This window comes from Aspergillus oryzae, chromosome 3, assembly GCF_000184455.2.
Source record: "Aspergillus oryzae RIB40 DNA, chromosome 3".
NCBI classification, from domain to species: Eukaryota; Fungi; Ascomycota; class Eurotiomycetes; order Eurotiales; family Aspergillaceae; genus Aspergillus; species Aspergillus oryzae.
In genome coordinates, this window is record NC_036437.1 from 4,605,991 (window position 1) to 4,629,044 (window position 23,054).

At 46.9% G+C, this 23,054-nt stretch overlaps 8 protein-coding genes across 8 annotated transcripts; 6 read left to right on the forward strand and 2 right to left on the reverse strand.

The window, feature by feature from the left end:
• Nucleotides 1-571: 571 nt before the first annotated feature.
• Nucleotides 572-1,398, forward strand: AO090026000183 (LOG family protein; the record flags this gene model as incomplete). Its single annotated transcript, XM_001821620.3, has 2 exons — nucleotides 572-606; nucleotides 723-1,398. 2 exons carry the CDS (start codon nucleotides 572-574, stop codon nucleotides 1,396-1,398), a joined length of 711 nt encoding a protein of 236 aa, XP_001821672.1.
• A 600-nt stretch (nucleotides 1,399-1,998) lies between these two features.
• Nucleotides 1,999-2,866, forward strand: AO090026000182 (uncharacterized protein; the record flags this gene model as incomplete). The annotated part of the gene is made up of 2 exons (XM_001821619.1): nucleotides 1,999-2,284; nucleotides 2,358-2,866. The coding sequence occupies 2 exons, from the start codon at nucleotides 1,999-2,001 to the stop codon at nucleotides 2,864-2,866; spliced, it is 795 nt and encodes a 264-aa protein (XP_001821671.1).
• Nucleotides 2,867-3,229: 363 nt separating this feature from the next.
• AO090026000181 (EXPERA domain-containing protein) lies at nucleotides 3,230-3,967 on the reverse strand (the record flags this gene model as incomplete). Its single annotated transcript, XM_001821618.1, has 1 exon — nucleotides 3,230-3,967. The coding sequence occupies one exon, from the start codon at nucleotides 3,965-3,967 to the stop codon at nucleotides 3,230-3,232; it is 738 nt and encodes a 245-aa protein (XP_001821670.1).
• Nucleotides 3,968-5,333: 1,366 nt separating this feature from the next.
• Nucleotides 5,334-8,773, forward strand: AO090026000180 (uncharacterized protein; the record flags this gene model as incomplete). Its single annotated transcript, XM_023236180.1, has 5 exons — nucleotides 5,334-5,764; nucleotides 5,815-6,532; nucleotides 6,857-7,217; nucleotides 7,287-8,648; nucleotides 8,700-8,773. 5 exons carry the CDS (start codon nucleotides 5,334-5,336, stop codon nucleotides 8,771-8,773), a joined length of 2,946 nt encoding a protein of 981 aa, XP_023090932.1.
• Nucleotides 8,774-10,240: 1,467 nt separating this feature from the next.
• On the forward strand, nucleotides 10,241-10,795 carry AO090026000179 (uncharacterized protein; the record flags this gene model as incomplete). The annotated part of the gene is made up of 1 exon (XM_023236181.1): nucleotides 10,241-10,795. The coding sequence occupies one exon, from the start codon at nucleotides 10,241-10,243 to the stop codon at nucleotides 10,793-10,795; it is 555 nt and encodes a 184-aa protein (XP_023090931.1).
• Nucleotides 10,796-12,506: 1,711 nt separating this feature from the next.
• AO090026000178 (uncharacterized protein) lies at nucleotides 12,507-13,082 on the forward strand (the record flags this gene model as incomplete). The annotated part of the gene is made up of 1 exon (XM_001821615.3): nucleotides 12,507-13,082. One exon carries the CDS (start codon nucleotides 12,507-12,509, stop codon nucleotides 13,080-13,082), a length of 576 nt encoding a protein of 191 aa, XP_001821667.1.
• Nucleotides 13,083-14,221: 1,139 nt separating this feature from the next.
• Nucleotides 14,222-15,346, reverse strand: AO090026000177 (uncharacterized protein; the record flags this gene model as incomplete). The annotated part of the gene is made up of 3 exons (XM_023236182.1): nucleotides 14,222-14,800; nucleotides 14,933-15,141; nucleotides 15,187-15,346. The coding sequence occupies 3 exons, from the start codon at nucleotides 15,344-15,346 to the stop codon at nucleotides 14,222-14,224; spliced, it is 948 nt and encodes a 315-aa protein (XP_023090930.1).
• A 2,947-nt stretch (nucleotides 15,347-18,293) lies between these two features.
• AO090026000175 (CVNH domain-containing protein) lies at nucleotides 18,294-18,673 on the forward strand (the record flags this gene model as incomplete). The annotated part of the gene is made up of 2 exons (XM_001821613.3): nucleotides 18,294-18,426; nucleotides 18,486-18,673. 2 exons carry the CDS (start codon nucleotides 18,294-18,296, stop codon nucleotides 18,671-18,673), a joined length of 321 nt encoding a protein of 106 aa, XP_001821665.1.
• Between the last annotated feature and the right edge of the window lie 4,381 nt (nucleotides 18,674-23,054).

The window sequence follows — 23,054 nt, forward strand, 5'->3', positions numbered from 1 at the left end:
CATGTCAAGAAGTCAGAATATATAATTAGTTGGTAGAAGTTAATGGAGAATTAAACAACACCTTGTGCACCTGACTAGGCCTTTATGTATAACTATAGTCAACAGTAGTATAGCCAGATTCAAGCCGGTCTATTGTGAGAAGGATCCAGGACTATCCTTACATCCCATAATACAGGACTATTCTGTGCTGTGATGGCATGGCGATGCATATAGGGAACTTTACAAGTGGAGTGCATACCATATGATCTCGAGAAGCTTACCATATGTGGAAAGGTACTCGGCATCGGAGAGCATGCACTTTATAATTATAATCATAATCGGTGTTGAAATAAGATTACGCACTCATTCTTTACTGAACTAGTTTGAAATGACGGCTCCAGTTTCGGTTAGCTTCCGATAATCCCGAGTGGATCCATAGAAAATGAGTCATTATCAGATATTGTGCAGGCTACAGTAGTTGCTCTTGCCATATGTACGAAGTACACCTTTCTCTCTTTTATGTCTTTCCATCTCCTGTACATCTATATACACCTATCCCATAACTCCCATTATCTTCCAAGTGACGTTTAAAATGACTCAAGATAAACCAGCCGTCGTCTGCGTCTTGTGAGTCAACCATTCCTGCCCTCTATACCTTGACGATCGGCGATTGCCCCTATAATAGACAATGAAAAGCTCTATAATCAGTAAAGCTAACCAGTTCCCTCCCCGGGAATATTCAGCTGCGGCGCAACAGCAGGAAAAGACCCAGTCCACCTCGAAGCAGCCCGAGCTCTGGCCTACGAATTCCACAAAAATAATGTCCAACTCGTATATGGCGGCGGCACCTCAGGCCTAATGGGCGAGATCGCAAAGACACTAGTTTCCCTATCCGGCCCAAAAGCCGTGCACGGTATAATCCCGCGTGCACTTGTCAAAGTATCCGCGAAGAACAGCAACGGGAAGGCTTCCATAACGGCGATGGGAGGCAAGACAGCCGAGCGAGTCGTCTCCGAATCCTTGGACGGAGATGAGATCCCCGAGTCGGAGTATGGGGTTACGACAATCGTGCAGGATATGCATACGCGTAAGCGGCTGATGGCGACGAAGGTCATGGAGGGCGGGCCTGGGTCTGGGTTTGTCACGCTGGCTGGTGGGTTTGGGACGATCGAGGAGGTTATGGAGATGACGACGTGGAATCAGTTGGGGATTCATCGTGTTGGGGTTGTATTGTTGAATATTAATGGGTACTGGGATGGGTTGCTGGCGTGGGTGCGCAATGCGGTTAAGGAGGGGTTTATCAGTGCCGAGAATGGGTCGATTCTAGCTGAGGCGTCTGATGTAAAGGAGGTGTGGCCTAAGCTGTTGGAGTATCGGTGTAGCCAGGATCGGTTTCAGTTGAATTGGGGTGAGGAGTGAGCACATTTTATAGACTTAGATATATGAATAATAACTAGAATTATGGACTTCATTACAGGGAGCGCTGCTGATATGCCCTCTCTTGCATCCTACGACCCAGATTAGTCGGACTGTTGGAAGCGGCACCGTCTTCTGGTTCTCATGGAGCTTGAAACGTGCTCTTGGAGGGCAGTCGCTCGTATAGACCAGGTGAAAGCGTAGTATCATTGCTCTAGTGACTTTTAATAGTTAAGTTAGTGGTAATGGTGGAGCTTTTGAGTGAAATAGGGCAGCAGTAGCTAATTCCCCAAAATGGCAATACCCGCGAAGCTACGGAGTATATAAGCTTAAATACCGGAGTTAAGATATCCCCGCAACTTGACAATGGGTTCTGTAGACATTCGATCTGTTGTAAATCGATCATTATCACTCCAAATGCCGATGTTTCCGATTCAGATATGTCAATATTCGGCTTTAAGCGATATCTTAATACATCGTCACAGAGGGAGGTATTGCTAAGAAAAAGATATATAAACTCTATTTGATGCCCTCGAAGACCTCTCAATTCAACTATCCACAAGATCCAAAGCAGTATACTTTATATACACCCATACCCCCAGAATGGTATCTAAAATTGTCCTAGTAACCGGAGCCAATAACGGCATCGGCTACGAAACAGTCAAAGCGCTGCTCCAATCTACCAAAGCAACCTACCATATCTTCCTGGGCAGCCGGTCTCTCGAAAAAGGCAACAAAGCACTGGAAGCTCTCAAGGCCGAAGTCCCAGATACGAAAAGCAGCGTTGACCTTCTTCAGCTTGACCTAACCGACGATGTATCTATCGAGACAGCCTACGAGACAGTGCGCAAGAGCTATAACCACATTGATACCCTCGTGAATAATGCCGGTACGTCATCTATCCTACAACTTTATATAAAGACTGCCCATAACAAAAGCATAATACTAACGAAATAACCCAGGCGCCAGCTTCGACGGCGAGCTCCTCGCAGGCCATGTATCGCTCCGCGAGTGCTTCACCAAAGCATACGACGTCAATGTAGCCGGTACACATGTCTTGACCTACACATTCATACCACTCCTTTTGAAGTCTGCCGATCCACGATTAATTTTCGTAGCGGGTCTGTCCCATATCACCCAGGCTGCTGAATCGTACTTCCCGACACCGCGGTTGCCGGCGGGTTGGCCGAAAATGGTTGATTTCGAGACCATTGGGTATCGATGTAGTAAGACGGCATTGAATATCCTGATGCTGGATTGGAATCATAAGCTCAAGGCGGATGGGGTGAAGGTCTGGGGTGCTGGACCAGGGTTTCTGGCGACGGGCTTGGGTGGTTTGACTGAGAAGGTTAGGGAGATGGGTGGTGGACATCCTAGTATTGGGGGTGATTTTATCAAGGATGTTGTGGAGGGTGTTAGGGATAGTGATGTCGGGAAGGTGGTGGTGAGGAATGGACTTGCCCCCTGGTGAGTGTGACATGGTTATTTGGAGTGAGGGGATTGTCTCAAGTTGTTGTATGCTTTAATGCTGTTTTCCTTTTCTGGAATATTTATATGTTTTAAGTCTCTGAAGAAAATAGCCAAGATATGTGGTAACATGCAGTACGAAGCTCGTCGAATAAACCTGAGATTAACTCTATGTTTGCTTCATTTCACACGGTCAAGCATTCAATCGGAAGCTAATTATATATAGGGATATCATCATGATTATATGTGGGAAAATATAGAAACCATAAGCGCCATTGCTTATGCGTCAAATTGCCAACTCTATAACGCTAATCACCACAGTCTTCTTCACAAGCATTTGCTGAGCCAATCTATGATATGATATTGTTTATTTGCTCTTGCGAGCTTCAGTTGCACTTTCAGCCTTGGTAAAGGCGGTGCGCAGCTCCTTGGTAGCCTCCCACAACACCCACAGAGGAACCCACACCCAGAGGGTATTGAAAAAGAACAGGTAGAACCATAGGTATACAGGGTTACTCGTCTCCAACTGCGAGCTACCCGTAAGCCATTCAGGCGCAAAGGTCATGAACCCGCCGTACAGCTCAGCGGTCGCCAGAGCGGGCGCCACCAACCACAGCTTCGCTTTCGCGGAACCTTTTGCCGCGGCACTTGTCCGGCTGCTGGAGGCCTTCCACAGAAGATAACACACATAGAGAGCTGCGGGACCTCCGAGGAAAACGGTCAATAGTTCGAGAGAGATCACGTTGGCGTCGGCGGCCGCCCAGCGGAAATCGGCCTTCGCGTATTCCTGCCACAGTCGCGAGCTTGGACGAGTTCCGTATGCAGCTCCGTATACGCGGTCCTTCTGATCGAGGAAGTAGGGCGGGCGATTGAATCCAGCGGGGAGGTTTGTGTAGCTGAAGAAGCATTCGTAGAGGAATGAGCCTTCGATGAAGATGTGGGTGAGGGCGTCATAGGCGTGCCAGAAGAAAAGGACACGGTTTCGCATGTGAGTGGAGGGGATTAACGACCGGCCTAGGATGTAGGCGGCTGGCATGAAGGAAAGGGCAAACGCGATGCAAAGACATGTCGCAACGTCGAGGGTGAAAGGTGCAACAGTCGACATGTTGGGGCGTCTGCTGCTCGACCTGGGCTTTTGTTGTTTTTATACCCCACCAGCAATATAGGTCCCAGATGGGGAGAAACTAGTTGTACGATGAGGAAAGATCAAGTGTGGTTATGTCAGGTTTCTGTCATGGACACGTCAGTAGGTTAACGCTGGAGACGTTGTGGTCGTGGTCTGAATTTGATCTCAATCTTGGGCCCCTGAAAATGTGAGAATGATCGACAGCGTGGCTCGTGCCTGAGGCAGCGGCGTAGTTGCGGACCCACTTCCGAGATCTTGTGCGGAGTACGGAGTACTGTACATACTACTACGGCGACCACCTTATGGTCTTCATCTTTCCTAAGTAGTATAACACTATGGCTTCATTTATGAGAGGATCATATTCGTTGCCCAATGAAACACTCCAGGTTTCTTTATATTATTCCATTTATCAGGTCACACACTAATGCCGAGAGCCGAGCGCTCGATAGTGCGGTCCTCAATGGATCGCCTCCACGGCAAACAATGAATGACGCCCCCGCATAAAACTTCCTCCACAGCCGCAAGGCTTTGGGCACAAGAAGGATCTCAGCCTGATTGGGCCAAACACGAGGAAATGGCTTGGTTCTCTCTTCATGTGAGCCAGCCTCCCCAGATTCTTGTTCACCCTCGAGTTGCGGATCTATGATACTTCACTCGACTTGACTTGCCGCATCTGGAAGAAATGAAGTGAAAAAGGAAGTCTAGACCTGCTCCCCCATACACTCAGTAACGCATCTAGTAACTACAAGAGCTGCTGTCTTTGTTCGCTCTGGCAGAAAGATTTCAAAGAAATCTCCTCCTGTGGAGCCGACTCGCCTCTAACACCCATTCATTGGCTCCCGGTTTCCCTCTATGGGAACCATAAATCTCCTGACTCCGATGAGCCACAAAGAGTACTTGTGCACTTGAGGAAGCTCTTCTTCTCCGATTTTACTATCTCATGCTGTGCTGCGCCTCTGCGAAAGCAACCTTGGTACCTTTTGCTGTGTCCTCCCGGGCGTTCGCGCCTCATGATATTCACCGGTACCCTGCATCTCCCGCCAGGAATCAGGTCAGATAAGTTCTGATCTGCTCTGTCTTCCTCATTGCCCGGACTAGCCCACGTGGTTACTATTGGAAGGACACACGTTGTGCTAACTTTCATGCTTATCTGCCCTACAATCTCTTATTTCTTTTCTTGAATCATCCCATCTTTTTACCTCGGCCAAAGTCCATCCTCCCTAATCAACAATGAAACTCTGGGAAGTCTCTGTATCTACTGAACTGTACACATGCTGAGCTATTTACAACACGTTTTATTGTCGCTCTCGTGCATTAAATCACGTTAGACAAACAAACTGCCACCATGGCCACTTCCCCCGATTCAAGCGCGGCTGATATTCTCACTCTCACAAAGCTGGCATGGGATCTTTACCATAACTGCTATCTTATTACTAGTGACGCCCCCGAAGCTTTCAAACAGCTCGTGAATGAATTAGCCTCTCTGCAAGGTGTTCTTCGAGCTCTCCGCGATGACGTAAATTCCAACGCGTCCTTCTTCGACGACCTAGAAGAGGGTCGCAGAAATACTTTACAGCGATGCTTGAACGCCTGCTCCAATACTTTACAGAACGTGAAGGAGGTGGTTGCCAAGTACAGGAATCTGGGAGTGGGTGATGGTAAACAGTTCTGGCAGAGAGTTAAATGGGTCTCACAACGAGGAGAGATAGATGATTTGAAGTCTAGGATCATGATCCATACCTGCAACCTTAGCTTATGTATGAGTTCAATTGGCAAGTTAGTATCCCAGATTGGCTTTTCAAGTGGTTGTCTGCTTACGGGTTTAGTTCAACTTTGGCAAGAATTGAGAGATCAATGGCGGATGCTCTAGAACAGAAAAGCTTCCCCTCCACACCGGAAACGCTGTCGAATGGGCAGCGTGTCCTGAGAACACCACCAATACCGGGAGATGATGACTTTCAGCTGGACGAGTCACTGCGTATTGAGCCATTGCGTGTTAGTCCGAAAGGTATCCCTATGAGGGCAAATAGTTTACCGACTGTTGAGAGCCATGCTCGTATCTCTGCCTCAGAATCGATTCTTTCCGGCGGGTCTGAATGGTCAGCAACCACAGTTAACACTACTTCTCCATCCATCAATGACCCACTGAAGCGTTCCATGTCACATAATTATGTGGTTAGACGTACTGGTTCATGTGCATCGGAGTCGAGGCATCTGAGAATGCCAAGCTCTGAGAGTGCGCAACTCGGCATCCACCCAGCATTACGAGAAGAGCCCTTTTTGGATAATCGCACTGAGTCCTCAGGGTCTGAGCTGGATAATACGGCCGTCACAAGTGCTGTCGCAACTGCTATGCAACAGCTTCAGCAGGTACAAATTCGAGAAAGTATCCTGCGACCATTGCGGTATGAACCGCGCGATAAACTCCACCGACCTGATCCCCAGCTTATGAGAAGCTTTGATGCCCTGGTGCGGGACGAGTTGAGGATTAAGCGCCTAAGCACAAGTGATTGGCTACGAGTCGCAGTGTGGTGGCTTTTGAAGGTGCGTCGGATACTACCCCTCTATCATTCTATAACCCGACGACGATTAACGAAGTTTCAAGGCCCGGGCAGCTCTTGCCAGTTCGGATAGGCCGAGCCTTGTCGGCCCTCGAGGCAATGTGACTCCACCAACAGGGTCCTGGGCCCCGGGCGATCAAGCCTATGTCGATCTCCTCAAAGCATCATATATCTTATACGACATTGTTTTGGCTGATACAAGCTTGCACGCCATTCTGACACACGAAAACAGGAAGCTGATCTCCGACTTATCCGAGGTAAGTCATGATGTGCTTCGTTCGGATATCGTACCCTAATCGCTCAGTAGGGCATCAAAGATGAGTTCGCACATTTCATCTCATTGGACGTCCCCGAATACTCTATCATACAGTCTCAAAATCTGGACATTTGGGAGCCTTTACAGCCAGAAGAAGCCGCTGAGAAGGGCAGTGATTCAATCATCGGTCTGAACAATGTGCGTTGGGCTACCGTCGACCTAGAAGACGCGGGGGATGAAGAAGAAAAGGTTTTTTATCGAACGTTCGTGAACGCTGGTATTGGTAGCAAAAGACTCCGTATGCGAACAAAGGGTGCCCCGTATATGCTCCTTCTGTCTGCGAGAGAAGGGGAAAGCGAGCCAAAGATCACGATCTGCAACCAGAGTGGCACACTTTGTTTGCAGCGGGACTGTAAGTGAATCGGCCTAGCAATGATCGCAGCTATATCTAAATGGCAAATACTAACAATTGACTGACCAGTTTTGCCCGAAGATCTGGCTCAAATGATACGAGTCTGGCAAGCCACTGTCTCTGGTTATCCCGGCATGAAAATCTCAGAACCTATTGTGATACGCTTCGATACTAAAAGTGTATCTGTCTCTTTCCAACACGCGTCTGACCTGCAGTATTTCATAAATCTGCCAAAAGCATACTTTGACGCCGTATGGCAGCGAGAGCCTGTAGACTCCGATCAGTTCTCTGAGACTGTCTTATTTAGGAGCTCTGTCGAAAAGTTTGAGCAGCTAAAAGCGCCGACTATGAGGCCCATGAATCCCCCGGTAATCCACAAATCGTGCGAAGTGCGCATTCTGGAGAGGTCTTATGGAGAGGCATGGCAGTCTGTCCGGCGCATGGTCATTAGCTCTTGGGTAGCCGAGCAGGCACCGTGGTGCATCGAGTTATTTATGCCCATGAGCCGTGTCCAAGTCTGTCGCGGCACTGATTCTGGACAGATCTTGGTGAAATGGTCAGATACGTGCCAAGAAAGGTCGACCAAGACAGATGGAAATTACCACCCTTTGTATTCTTACGTATACGATGACAATAGCCCTAACATCGGGCTCGGACTACAATTCCGGTCTCAAAAGCAGGTGGAAGATTTTGAAAAGGCCATTCTCAGCATGTGTTCCCAATCGAGCTTTTCCTGGGATCAGCCTACCAGCTCTGGATATGTCTATGACGTTGTAGATCCCTCAGGGGACCAAAAGCAATACAAGGCCATTCTGCTCATCCAATCGCGTTTGACTTGGAAATACTGCAGCCTCTACTATGTTTACCGAGATACAGATTATGTATACGACCACAGAACTCTACGTGTCCGGTTTCCCCGCCTATTCTACACCGACTATATTTCGTCACATGTCGACAGGTTATACCCAGCCGACCGTCCAGTATCATTCTCCCATTGCGAGAAGAAGGTCGGAAATATGACAGCAGAGTTTGACGAGGAACCGCTGTTGCGTAGCTTTATGAGCTCGCTAGCCAACGGGTACGAACTTTTGTACTCACGACGCGCTGTTTCCCTAGTGACTAAAGGTAAAAGCCTTTTCGGGGCCAGGAAGTCAAACAAAGGTGAAACAGAAGTACAGCTATGGCGGAAAGGGGCGTCTATTCAGATGTCGTCACGGTGGGATGAACATGTCACCGACAAGTGGCTGACCGTCTCTGTGATGCCGGGTGCTCTACAGCCAGCCAAGGATAGTACGCGAGTCGACTTTTCAACGCTTCAATATTCTAGGGGATCTTTCCTTAATATGGCAGGTATTCTCGCCGTGGCTCCGAAAGACCCTAACATGGCTCGACGGGGTGGACAACTCGCGATAAACTTTGCTACTTCTAAAGGTATACTTCTAGGGAATTAATTTGGTTAGGGTGTCTATGTGTAGCTAACAGTGATGCTTTTAGACCGACATGATTTCGTTGCCGCTTTGGAATGCGACTCTGTTCCTCCCGCCTACGACGTATGACTATTTTGGGTTGGCATATGGTGCGGCGTTGGTTTGGGGGTTTGTTCTTACGAGCGCTGGTTGTGTATTATATCTCGGGACAATGGGATTTTCACGGATAGCACATCAATTAAGTCACCATTTGAAATGATGATGTATTAAAACCATCGTCTAGCAACCTTTGTAAAAGTAAACAAACGAAGAAGAATTGAAATTAAAAGATCGATAGATAAATGCGAAGGATATGACAAAATAAAAAGAAGAATAGTCACGCCCAGAATCGCATCAGGAGCCATTAGACCACGTGACTCGTCTTTTGTGGCACAAGAAACCTTCAAGTGGTAGTAGCCTGATTGATTCCTTGCTAACTAGGTATCCAGGTTCCTGGTGCCCTAAAGAAGAGAAGACCTCTCGACTACTCCCGGTGTGAATATACATTCGTTATTGGTAACGTTGTGCGATCATAGAGTCCCATACTGGATATCCCGAGACCTTCCCGATAAGCCCCGTCAATGTGTAGAACGACCATTTGGACTGTACCAAAACCGATAGTCAGTGGTCACGGAGAGCGGCTGTTGATCGCTGGAAACATGGCTATTGCCAACTTGTGTATTGCGTGAGTATCTGAGAATGATGTAATGCACATATTTGACTGCGGTCATTTCCAAGACCAATATCACCATACTTATATTTGACATGTAACACTGCAGCAGTTGGATGAGGTACAATGACAGCTGCTCGTGCCAGAAGATGGTCTCTGGGGGATACTTGTGATGGATTCGAGAGACTGCACATCACCCGCTGACTGATACCCCACTCGCCCAGGATCCTGTGGGACCTCATATATATTGTTGTAGGTCGAGAAGAAGTGATGAGGAAAAAATGAAGATAGGTTTTCTTGAAGAATGTAAGCCCGATCTCAAGACAGGAAAAAAAGCTATTGTACTACCTGTTCCTGCCGAATAAGTTTCAACATTTCCCGCCATTATTCGTCACTAGTCAACAGCTTTCGTCCGCCACTCCGTCCCGCGATGACTCAATTCAGGGCGTTATACACACGCGTACCGTGTGATCGGTGGGGCTAGTTTGATTTATGAGTCTTCAACCTTCGGATCTTCAGTCGCCGGACGAGTCACCCGGGCGATCGTATACTACACCCTTTGACTCGTGCGCCTTGCACGTGCAGGCCGCATGACCAACCCAATAGGGGCGGAGCTGCTTTATAATCCTGACTGCCTACGCCCTTTTGTTACCGCTATTGAGATGTGTCCATTGCGCTATGAATAGACGTTGCGAGACTTGGGACTTTCGTTGAGGAGGGTTCTCAATACCGGCCTTTTTCAAAGGTACCCATTAGCGTTTTGGTTCTGCCTGGGCTTAGCTATTTTCTCAAGTTCTCTTCTCCTCGCTAGTCTACCTATAAATCTGTCCTTCTTTCCTAGTGGATTAGTTCCTTCTCCAAGTTTCTATTAGCGTTACGTTGTTGGCATGCCGCATTTACTCCACCACAGAAGACGCCATTCCTGGCCATACTGTGGACCAGGGCCCCGTCGCAACGTTCCACTTTTGCGAGTGGCAGAGCAGCAGACTGAACTCGAACAACAGTTTCTCACTCCGCTTGCTTCGGGCGACTATATCGAAGATGATGCTGCGTCCGCAGGAATCGTTCCTCCCAAGGCCACTCGCCCCCATTATCGCATTTGGCCCCATTCGAAGACCACAGTCGAACACACCATCCCCAGCACCGGCCGCAGCTATGGCTCTGGCTCTGGATCCTTGCGGCGTATGATCCGCCCGCCGTTGGATAAGGCTCGGTCGCTTTTCGTCCTGCCCACCACGACTACTGCCGGTCAGAACGTCGTTATTTCATACTGGGTGCCGCAGAAACCTGTTATGCAGCCAGCTGCCCCTGATAGAGGTCGGGAACTTTCCAGTCTGCCTAAGCATTTGGCGGTTGATAGAAACCATCGCCGGTGTCACTCGGAGCAGCCGCGGTCTTGGAGGCGGCCGAGTGCAAGTTTGTGGACGCTTACCGAGGAGTGATTTCCCGCTTCTTCTTTTTCTTTTTCATGGGCTCCAATTTTGTAGTTTGCTTTGTTGACCATCATTGTCATGCTTGCAGTTGGTAATTTGGTTTTTGTGTTTATAAGATCCTTGCGGATTGGAAGGGGATGGAGTCATCTGCATTGCATTAGAGCGGCATCATAATGGGGAGGCGTTCGAACTGCTTTTAAATCGGGCAACGGCAGAGAGGAAAAGGACAAAAATAAACCAAAAAAAAAAAAAAAAAAAAAAAAAAAAAAAAAAAAAAAAAAAAAAAAAAAAAAAAAAAATTAGACGAGCGACTTGTCTCAAGTATGATATCCATAATTCACACAGTATTACTGTATGGGATGATCCATTCAATTCAGAACATAGTAAACCTGTCAGATCTTACCTTACCCCAGTAACCCCGGCCTTAACATACATACCCTGAGGGCACCCATGGTATTGCCCTACCACCGGACCTATCAGCATCGACCAAGAACCCCGACATACTCCGTACAGAAGAGGAGGACAAGTCCGACCATTCGGACCAGCACGGAACGAGCGTGCCGATGACTGAACCTCTTGGCAAACGGGGCGCGCCAATCATGATGTCATTGGGCAAAGATAGAGCCTCAAGTTGAGCGAAGAATGTTCCGATATCCGGGCGGAATGCACAAGTCAAGGTTGCATTGGTCGATTTATTTGGAAAAATGGATAGCTATCTCCGCGGGATGGTATGTTTGAGATCAATTTTAGAAAACAATGTTACCTGGTTTCCACAGGCCCATACCGCGGTATGTTGTCAGCAGTAATGGGACGCCGACCGTGGATCCTGGCCAGTTTTCAGCCCTAGGACCAGTCCCGTGTAGGAATTTCCTGTCATCATCTTGTTCACGCAGTAGCCAGTCAGATTGTGGTTGTCAAATTTAGTACGAGTGGGGGCCAAGAATGAATGACTTGGTTTTTGCGTGTCTTCTCGAAGTACGCTAGAAACTAGTTCTGGGCCGGGCGTTGTCTTAGCCCGGAATGCATCAGCTGAACATGTCGTGTTGTTTTGTCCAAGTGAGGGGTTATCTCCCGAGTCGTTTTCTGACTGGCCTTATGTTCATATCCTCCGGGAGGAAGAAAAAAGACAGCTGCCCGACGGATGGTGACAGATTGTCTTGAACCACGACAGTTCGTATTCGGGATGGGAAGGAAACCACGACAATCAGGCAGAATAATTTCCATTGTACGGAGTTGGGGAGTGACTAAAGGGAAGGGTGACTTTTCCAGGCAGAAGCGGTGAATTCGAGCCTCTTCATGGGTTGTGCGGGTCGGTCGCAGCTGGTGATTGGTTAGGTCGGGTACCTCGTAGGGCAGAGCGGTGGGTCTCCCCAGGACCCTCACCGACTTGAGACAAAAAGAGAAACAAGAATCCAAGCTAAAGCCCTATCGATGGGGCCCGACGTCGTGTTGGCATCCTCCCATTCGCCGGCACGGTCACCTCCGACAGGGGGCCGCGTGCCAATTTGACAGCCTCCCATCGCGATAGGCCGAGGAGGGGAATGAGTTAAAAGATAAATGGTTGTCAGCAGAATCCGTTCGGAGAGGCCGACTAGAAACATAAATAACCCTCGGGACCCCGTGCTTCTCGGGGATTTCTTCTAGTCAGCAACAATTATCTCTGCTTCTTAGATAATTACCTTAATAGTACCAAGCTTCTCTATTTCTCTTCCTTCAAGCGATGAAAGATCAGAACACTACTGCTCCCCAAGTAGACATCCAGCAACCACAGCGGACAAGCATTGAGCATTCCCTCTCCCATACAACCACTACTTCCTCATCCAACTCTTCCTCAAGCCTTCCAGAAAGGCCCACTACCTCAACTCAATCTCAAACAAAGTCCAATCACCTCTCCCTGAAAGCAGGAAGACTCTTCGTTTCCCGCTCTCGCTCTCGGTCCAAATCCCCCGCTCCTAGCGACATCCCAACCACCACACGCACGCGTCGCTCCGACTCAGAGAGCACCTACATCCTCAAACGCGACAAAATGGCTCGCATCAGCATTCCCCGTCGCTCTGAGAGCCCCACCCAAATGTCCCCCCCGGCTTCCCCTTCTTCCATCAAGGAGACCCACTCCACAAAGCGCAGATCCGACGCCTACCACTCCCGCAAATCCAGTGACGACTACCGTCGCTACAGCGGAACCGTGAACCACTACGGTCGTCACTCGAACGACTGGTTGTTCGGAGGATTCAGTCTTCGCGACACTGTCCGCGGCGGTGTTGGCCGCTTGCGCCAGCGCGATGACAAGAGCTGAATGAAGAAGTGGTTCCGTCAATTCTGACGGATTGTTTCTCATCTTCTTTTCCTCTATACCGCTCTTCGGCTTCGGTATATATGGTTATATAGCCATGACTGTCATTATCTAAGGATTATGGCAGCGGCTACGGGCTACTCTACCCACCTATTTCGGTCTCGGATTGCCTCTTCCACTTCCGAGTGAGATTAGATCATTGGTACTGATCGGAGGTAATGTCTTACCCCAGAGGGGGTAGACTATCTTGTCATCGAGTTCCTGGGATGTCTTCAGTTCCTTATGGAGGATTTGTGTTCGCCGTTATGGGAATATCCTGCACCCCTACCTGCCTGTCAGGTTTCCTTTGCTGTCATTGAATGAGCGGGTGTTGTATCCGGTTATGCAAGCATCTTAAGGATGGAGCATCTGTTTTCTTCATTTTCTCGGTTGTACCGAGACATACCTTGTTTATGAGCTATGTTGCCATGACCTTTTGCGACTTGCGAGCCAAGTTGCCGATGTTTTCTTTTTGTTAATTGACCGAAGTGGTCTTTATCCTGTTCAGCCCTCTTGGTTACTGAGTTATAACCATAATCATATATGATTGAACGGAAAGAATTGCCTTCTCTCACGTAATGGATAATGAACCTGACTCTCTCGTAGATATCATATAATGTGCATTGATAGTCAAGATAAAGCTTATGTCCCAATACGCTTTCCCTTTGCCCTCATGTGACATGGGTTATAGGTGATCGATTTTAGTAACCCGTGTGGGCATCCCGCACGTATCTTGATGAATGATGAAATATATCCTTGAATATGACACCGAAATATTATTGTCAATCTGTAGACATATGTCACCTGAAATCGTAGCAGCTGTAGCTAGAAGGAACCTATCTAATCCAGAATGTCCTGTGAATAACAGTCACGTGTTCGCCCTGTCTAAAAGAAAAGTAGAAAAGAAAAGGAATTCAAAAAAAAAAGAATGAAAAAGAAGATAAAGAGGAAGGAGAAGAGCGGCGATGATACCTTGGCCTCACGGCCCTTTCGAGAAGATTAAGGAGAGAGCTGCACATTAAAAATTTGCACAGCTCTGAAGACAGCCAGAAAGATCATTTGACAAAAACACTTCATCCAGAACCGTCGACTACACTGCCGATCTACTCCCACATAGAGTGCAAGTCAACAGGTAGTCCTTTATCATTCTGATTTGTCAAACCAAAAACTTTCAATGTGTTTTCTGATGAAACCAATGCGAATTTCTTCCAAGCTGCTGCTTTTGCCAATTCAACGATTACTCGAAGCAATGTTGCAAGTTTCTTTAGCTGTTCTTGATGGCTATTCTCCCATTTCTGAAGTGTTCCCAACTTCAAGTGGTTCTTTTTCGTAATGCTTGTAAAATTCCCAACCTCATCGTAATGACCAGCGCAGAGAAAGGGTGTCTGGGAAAACCAAAGCTGTTCTGTGTTCTTAGAGATAACCAGGTTTTTCCCGGCTGCTCCAGTTTTGATTTCGATTATTCGAGATGGGGAGACCAACTGCCCGCACTTCAATACTGTATAGCCTGTTGGAGTCCTTTGGACCTCTGATATAGGCATTGCCGTGCGAATGTCCTTGTCAGATCCGGTACAACCGTCAACTTCGTATCGCATAATAATCTTGACATCCCCGAACATGTAGCGAATAATTCGATTATGTGTCAAGCTATTCCTGACTGCCTTTGGTTGCCGGGTGGACACCTTTTCAAATTCGTGTCCATAACCATGAAACCCCTTCACATAGTTAACTGCTTTTGGGGTCCAACAAGAGAATAATACTGTGTTGTTGACGACCTCCACATCGATGCGGAATGTGTTCTTTTTAGCACTCACGAAGCCCAGCAAAAGACGGAGGTTGCGTCGGTCCGTCACAAGATCGATGTCATTCAGTTTCATGTTCGGCTGTGTGAGCGATAATGCTCTGAACAGTGGCTCGAGAGAACATTTGGGAAATACATGTCGATTCGGATCCATCTGGTATTTCCCCGCATCTGCCTTCACCTTCCTTGGTGTATTCGGTGGCCTCCATATGGAGGGTGAGCCTGATATTTTGAGCATTCATATTCAGGTCGGGTTGATCTACGTACCAGGAACGACGATTGTTTTCCGCTGTTTTGGAAGTAGATTGTAGGATGTTAATGTTGCTAGATCGACCTTCGTGGTAATGCCATCTCTTGGCTGGATGGAATCTAGAGGAATTCCTCCTAGAACATCCCCTAGACCCTTGTAAATCGGATCCTTCGGCATATTGGTGATTAGGATGGTGAGGGGTGATGGTGGTTCAACGCGTTGTGCAAGCCTAAAGAACGCGTTGATGCCTAAAGCCGAGATTTGATGCCTGAGGTGACTCGTACAGCTTCGTACCGTAAACCCGACCCCGGCTAAACGTAGCACTTGAAATCCGCACTTCGCTCTAGGTGTGATGGCAAGAGTTCGTTTGCGTTGATAGCTAAGAAAACACTTTTTTCAGATGTGATACAACGAGCCATGGCCTCTTCTCTCCGGATAGGCCAATGCCTGCGAGGGCGGAACGGAATATACGCTATTGGCAAACAACTGCAAGACAGTTTAGCTCGCAAGGTACGCAGCTACTGAAAATCTAAGGGCAGACTCAACTTAGAATAGCTCTATTTAGTAAAGCTGGAAGCAATCAACCAGTGATTGTGAAAAGTATCACCGATTTTCGCGTTTAGAATGAGTGTGATATTCTGAAGCTCTTTTAATCCCCCTTTATACGCCCCTTAATCGACGAGATAATCGAGCCATCGGATTCACCCGCTATAGTTTTGAAATATTTAGGTAATAACATTCTGAATGCATCTCTTTTTAAGCGGCTTACAGGTCAGGGGATCAGATATGTTGCTAGAAGGATTTTAGAAGCCCTAAAGGTTCTACATGACAATAATTTCGTACACACAGGTGAGTAATGATTACTATCTAGTTTGAGTGCATTCTCTTATACAGTTTGAAGATGTCAAGCCCGACAATATCCTTGTAAAATATGGACTTGGGGATGTACGGTTTACAGATGTGCAACTTGCAGACTGTGGAAATACTCTTCCTGCGGATTCGGCGTATGCCAAAGATGGCGACTTGATAGGAGCGCCAACCTGGAGGAGTCCTGAAGGGCAGCTCCGAATTGGCTGGGGCACACAAACAGACATATAGTCTTTTAGCGCCTGGGTACGTTTATTTTCTAGAGACAGTATCAGTTCTTCGGGCCATTCTTTTTGACATACCGCAAGATCTGCTCTTAGGAGACATTAAACATCCTGGCATACATCATGAATAGTATTTCTTCTGAAAAGAAAAAAACGTTTTCAAGGATTTCACAACAGGAGATATCTAAAGAGGATAAGGAATTTATATTAAAAATAATGAAGCTTGATCCAAGGGACAGGCCGTCAGCAGCAGAGCTTCTACAGGACGAGTAGTTCTTTAGTAAAAGTATATAATTCAATACGAGTTACAAAATCAACCCACCTGCTAGGTTCAATCCTTTTACAATGCACTCGACACTTCTAAGCATGACAACCCAAATCGAGCAGCTATAGCTGCTGCAGAAAATGTGGAAAGAGATTCGGTGGAAGTGAAGACCTTAATAACCCTCTACTAGTAGTTTGGATTGAGCCAAGAGTCAATAATAAGTTCGACCGGTCGATACATCTTCAAGTTGATAGTAATATGCAGGCATGTTAAGAGACTTGATCTAGGTAATACACTCAGGTGCAGTTATTTTAATCAGCAGAAAACATGCTTATGTCTCAGGTAGCAGGCAATATACCCAAACATCCGAGCCCGCCCTCACCATTGCATTTACCACAAACTTTCGCATCATTGCCATATCCTACTGTCTGGGTATTGCCATAAAGTTCACAATCTTTATCAGCCATGCTGCATCCTCTGAAATCATTACAAGGCACCTGGGCCCTCCTTGTACCACCGAATTGCCCGCACTCAGCACTGGTAAGGTCCACTATAATAACTTCAGTTATAGGCCAATAGATGTCTCACATGATAATTTATTTGTTTTGGTGCTGACGGAGATGGATTCCGCATTATTTCTCTCGCGTTAATCTCGTGCGAATACCTGCGGGTCAGTACATTGAAAAAGGGACAATACGAGAACAACATACAAGAAAAATAAATTAGATCACGGCCAATTTCCCGATTTCGTGTTCTGTATTTATAAAGCTGGTCGAAAAGCATATATACAATCCGACCGAAAAAAGTTGATTTCTGATAAATAAGATAAGGAAAGATTTGTCTTCGAAGCACCAGTGGCTGGTTGCAAGTTGGCACCCACTTCCGCTTTGATATTTGCAGATCTTGTGTATGTACAAGCCACAAGAAACGCAACAACAGAGACCAATTCACGCTGATGCAGCACATGAGCTGCGAAATCACGTCAGCCCTACGCCACTTGCAGCAATTAGCTTGGCGTCCTTACTACAAACCAATGCGGACCCTGCAGTGGCTTGGATGACATATACACCGGCGCCGCCAGTAAGAAAGGCTGTCACCATGAGAAATGGGCCGGACCTATTGAATTCACCCCATCTTCCACGCTTCAATCATGCAACCTCCCAAAGATCCGGCAGAACGACCATATAATACCATGGATTATATTAATACCTCTGCCTAGTTGCGAACTAATGCCATACTGATTTTTGACAGCGTCTCCCAAAGGAGCGTACCCCGCCCGCCGCTGGGGCCATTCCCCTCTAGGGTTCACTGTTTATATGTCCGCCAAGAGCCTCTGTACTGTTACAACCACGCCGAGTGGGGGGGTTCTCTACAACAGCAGCGCTCGTGCCGATTTCATTTGGCAAGAGCCACCAGATTTCTCCGTTATGGCTGTTGCCTGGAGGCCCGAAAGCCACCTCCCAGCTCCGATTGCAACACCATTTCTTGATGGAGCCGCCCCTTCTGCCCCTTCGCCTCTCCACTGCCTGCAGCCAAGCGGGAGTACTGGACTAATGATAGTAGGCCATGTGTTGGACATCATGAATCCTTGTAATAGCGCAACGTGGGGTATACCCCGCTGTCAATGGTCGGGGGTTATAAAGCCCGTCTGTTGACCTTCTTGTTTGCTTCTCTTGCAATTGTGTCAATCAACTTCTTCATCCTTACCTCTTCAAACAACCGTCATTCATATCCTCTTTAACAGTCGCTTAATCCCCCTTCATTCGCCATGAGCTTCCACCAGTCTGCCGAGGATATCGAGATCAAAGATAACCACATCCTCTTCGCACGTCTCAGAAACGAGGACGGAGACCTAAAGGACGCCGAGATCAACCTCGATGAGTTCCTCGGAAATGACGACGGTGGGTGACTTAGAAATGTCTAATCTAAGCCAAACCATTCTAACACCGGCTTTCTTTAGGACACTTCCAGTGGGGCGGCGAGAACTTCTCCCACACGGCCGATGATGTCCATTTTGCGATCGAAGGAGACGACGAAGTGCCAGTTCTACGTGCAGTCCTGCTCAATGGCGAGGGAGAGCCCGTTGAGAGCAATGTAAATCTTTCTGAGCGAATCAACAATGACGACGGTGCCTTTGTCTTCGCGTGATGTCTGTCTAATGAGTTGAATAACGATACATGTACACTGGAGGGAGGTAGTTCAATTGACGATTCTCAAGCCATCCTCTGTGGAAACGATATCTAGTGAGATAATAAAGCATGCCATTAAGGCCTGACGATGTAGCCCTAACTCCTCCTAAATTACTCATAGGCCCTATGGTGTATGTCTGCTATGCACAGACAACTGGACAAGAATAAAAGTAACAATAGAAATGAAAATATACAAAATAGAAAGGCAACATTAATACACAACCTAGCAAGCGCCGAAATACTGGAACCAGAATTTCCGTCCTCATAAGCACTCACTTAATCTTCGAAGAGGTCCTCTTCGCTGAACCTTTTCTCCGTGGGTCGCTAGTGGCTGGGTGGTGCGGGAGTTCTGCCAGTGGGGCGGCAACGTTTCGAAGCCCTACGCTAGGTGGTCAGTAGACTGGTTCTAACGCTGCATAATATAACCAAGGCGTGATTGGCGAGAAGGAAAAAGAGCCAACTTAAGCCACAGTCTCCGAGTCATCTGGCGAGAGAGAGACCAGTTGATTAACCGCTTCATGGCCTCGCAGGGTGTCTCCAATCTACCTATCGATGGGGCCTACGTCCCACCAACATTCCTATGGACAAAGGGAAGAGAATGTGGTGACTATGCCACGAATACTGTTATTAGTAGCTGCACCAGACCGCTGATACCAGACCGCTGATATCCGCATCGTATAAACAATCGGATGAACATAACTTAAATAATTGAGAATTTCTATTGTATTCTATCACATACCGTACTACGAGGTAATGCACTTTTAATTGTTCGGGGCCATTCTATCCAGAAGATGATTCAGATAGCCCCAATACCAGATATTATTGCTAACCCGTGGTTTACGAGGGACATGTATTTTCCACTCCCCTAGGGATCGCAGTATATCAGCTATTAGAGTCAATACCTGAGCCAATGTGTGAGAGGAGCTTCCTATGGTTACGGATAATCAGTCGACTTATAGATCTGCGAACTATACCCGCTCATTACTTTAGGGTCCAGCTTGAGAGAATGAACAGATATGCGAAACAGAATGAATATGGCTGGCCCTACACCATGGTGTATTTTGTTGCTGCATCTAGTATCTTGCTCACTGTACCTATTAAGGGGAGCTACCTAGCCTACCTTGCCCTATGTGCTAATAGGGTACTAACCGGCGGGCTTGTTGACTGGCTTGGTTGGTATTTAGTTGATGCAAAGGGCTCTTCTGTATTGTAATTGGAGGTGAAGTTTAAGCTGTAGATAGATAAATGGGTGTAGATGGGATAATTGATATAATTGTTTTCTGTCGATTGTGCTTTTCATGGAGGTTGTTGTATCTGTTCAGAGGTAATACATTGCTACCATGATATTATCACATCAATATTATCACGTATGTAGCTATCCAATAAAAGATATGGTAAGATCATTCACCGGACACACATCATTGTGGCCGGAAGGATTTCCGTAGCTCAGCGCATCCGTTGTTGCGGAGTGGCCGCTATAATCCTCTGTACGCCAGCGACGAGGACTGTAAAATGATCAAAGCGGTGAACAAAAAAGCCTGCGAAGGAGAGGCCTTGGTTGACGCAGAGCTGTACCGGGATTGGGGTCGACGGGATTACGACGCCTACAAGAAGCTGTACGGGGTACATCCAAAAGGCATTGCCAAATACTGTATGTGTACTACGGCATAGGATAGGGACCTGCTAACCGGCTGATGCGTAGATGTCTCCCGAGGCATGGACATTATAGATGAACACGCGACATACGTGGCTGCTGATGACCGGGAGTGCTCACCAAAATTTGAAGAGCTTTTCCAAAAGTATTTACGGGACCTGGAAGCTGCGGAATACCCTCACGATTTCTTGTTTGAAGAGGCGTGCCAAGATCCAGCTGTTGCGCGGGTCAGAGATAGCTACTGGGAGTTTCTTTTCAGTCGCGAGACCGAGGTTAGATGGCACGGCCACAGAAAGCCAGACCAGGATTATCAAGATTAATATTCTGGAATCTGGATTCGCAGTTATGAAGTGTCGTTAATTTACATTGTGTCAGGGTATTTTTTGCATGTCATAAGGGCCCTCTAGAAATGGATCATTGTTATTCAAACAAGCCTTACTCAAAAGTTTTCCTCATTGGCAGGGTCTTCCGTGTATTGCTATGCGCAAGAGGCAATAGTATATTGGCAAAGAACTATCAAGGCACCCAGACGCAACACCGCCATCTAAACTTGGCTTGTTGAGGGTCAGAGATTGGCCGGCCGCGAAGGAGAGCGGATTTGTAGTAGAGGCTTTGCAGAGAGCAACATCAAGCGTAGTAAAGTCGTATGCTCAATATAGTCGTTCGGGGAATTATAGGAGAACGCCGAGATTGGAATATACTTCACGTTGTTCATACTATTTGTGTACCGATATCTATGTTGCTTTACGACTACACAGGCCATATAGTTTCAAAATAACACAAAGAGGTTGTAGCAGAAATCAATTCGATTCATAGATTTCCTTTCGTCAGGCTGGAGAAGACTTGAATTATTGTCCATGAACAAAATATAATACCCAACCGGTGGAAGAGGGAAACCGTTATCTGTAGCCGGAGCTGCTGGTAGCGGTCTCTATCACCGCACGCACAAACTTATCTGTTGCATCCTTGAGTCGGAATCACATGCATTCTGGGTACTGGCTCACCCATTGTTGAGCGCTCTCTGTAAAAGTGTTCGCCACATTAAATCGATGTATGGGCGAAATATGCTCTTCGTGAGTGAGAACACTAGCTGCCTAATCGACCAAGTGCGTTTAGGTCGTTCGGCATACAATAGGGAGGACTAGTCCCTGAATAACGACGGCTTGACATTTCATGAGCTGTGGATAGGCGCTATGATGTCCCCTCGCTTAGCCGGACTATGTTGGAGAAGCAGAGTCACATCAGACCTATAGAAGGTGTGAGGGAGTGATAAAGCATGCATTGTAGGAATGGGATTACATGGCCTCATTTGCTTCGTAGTACTCTTAGTCCTGGTTATGGCACGAAATGGGAGATGGGTTTCCCGTTGAATAAGTAAATCGAAATCGCATTTTCATTGTCTAAGAAGGAATAAAATAGGGACCGACATATATCTACTTGGGCATGGGAAAGCCCCATCCTTATCTGACAACATAATTATCATATCTCAAGGACCTCTGACGCAGCGAAAACCTGAGTTGTATGACCTAATCCGTTAGATTGTGCTGACGTTTCAGTATTGTCCGAATGGCTTGCACGATTAGAACCCCACAAGATCCTTCATTTCTTTCTGCTTTCTTGGTCCCATTTTCAGTCAATGGTAAGCTCTCTCCTCAGTGCTGATGTAGAAGAGTTATAAGGCGAGTTCCATCAAGTCTTTTATTTGCTGCAGTTACCTTGACCACACCTTCAGAGACTGGTAGTAGGCTATGTCCACAATATACTAGAAGATATTGCATATTGTTGGCTGCCTGATATCCTTCGCTTGATGCTGCTACTATGACCAAATCTTGAGAGACTGGCAGGTTCTTCCCATGGTGATAGAAGTAGATCTCTTATTTGGTCTTTAGAATCTCCTTTCTCCAATATCCGCATTATTATGCCGTTTATGATAAGTGATATATTATGTAGTCTTTTCTTTTTCCAGAATCATTTTCTTGGTAAAGTGGTGCCACAGAGATGAGATCCATTTTATCTTTTAATGTACTGTCACTGTTCTCACCAGCTAAGGATAGCTCCTATGTGATAAAAGAGTAATTGAGGGGACTATTTGTGGGAAACTTGTTTTCAGCAGAAACCACATCAGAGCATTCCATATCTCTGTCTGTCTGATGTGTTGCCGTACTCATAATAACGCTTAAGTAGTCGTTGCGAAGTTTAGCAATGAAAGGACTCAGAGCTCCCTATAAAAGAAAGATAATATTACCTTACTGGATGGGTTCTACAGAACCCTGCAGTGTCCACTGAGTGCCCCCTTGACTTGGGAAACCCAGTGAATGAGCGGTATTCTTATAGTCTATATTGATCTGTTGATAGCGAGACTTGGAACTTCCTTCTTCAACATAATTAATGTAGTCTAGAGCCCACCCCCTTTCCTTTGACCACAACGATAGGTATCTTTGGCCATGTCTTGACAAAGTATGAATTTGGAAATACATGCACAGTGATCTGCAGCCTGCTTGAAGACCTCATGTCATTGGCAATGATAGTTGGGTTTTAATGAGCCTTATCGGCGGTTTCAGCACTTAATCTTAGCAAGGCGTAAACTATGTCTTGCAGCTTAGTAGCACTATAGTTGCAATACATATCGAGCATTTCCCCTATAGCAAATATGCAGAAGGAACCTCCTGAAGCACCCATCACAGCT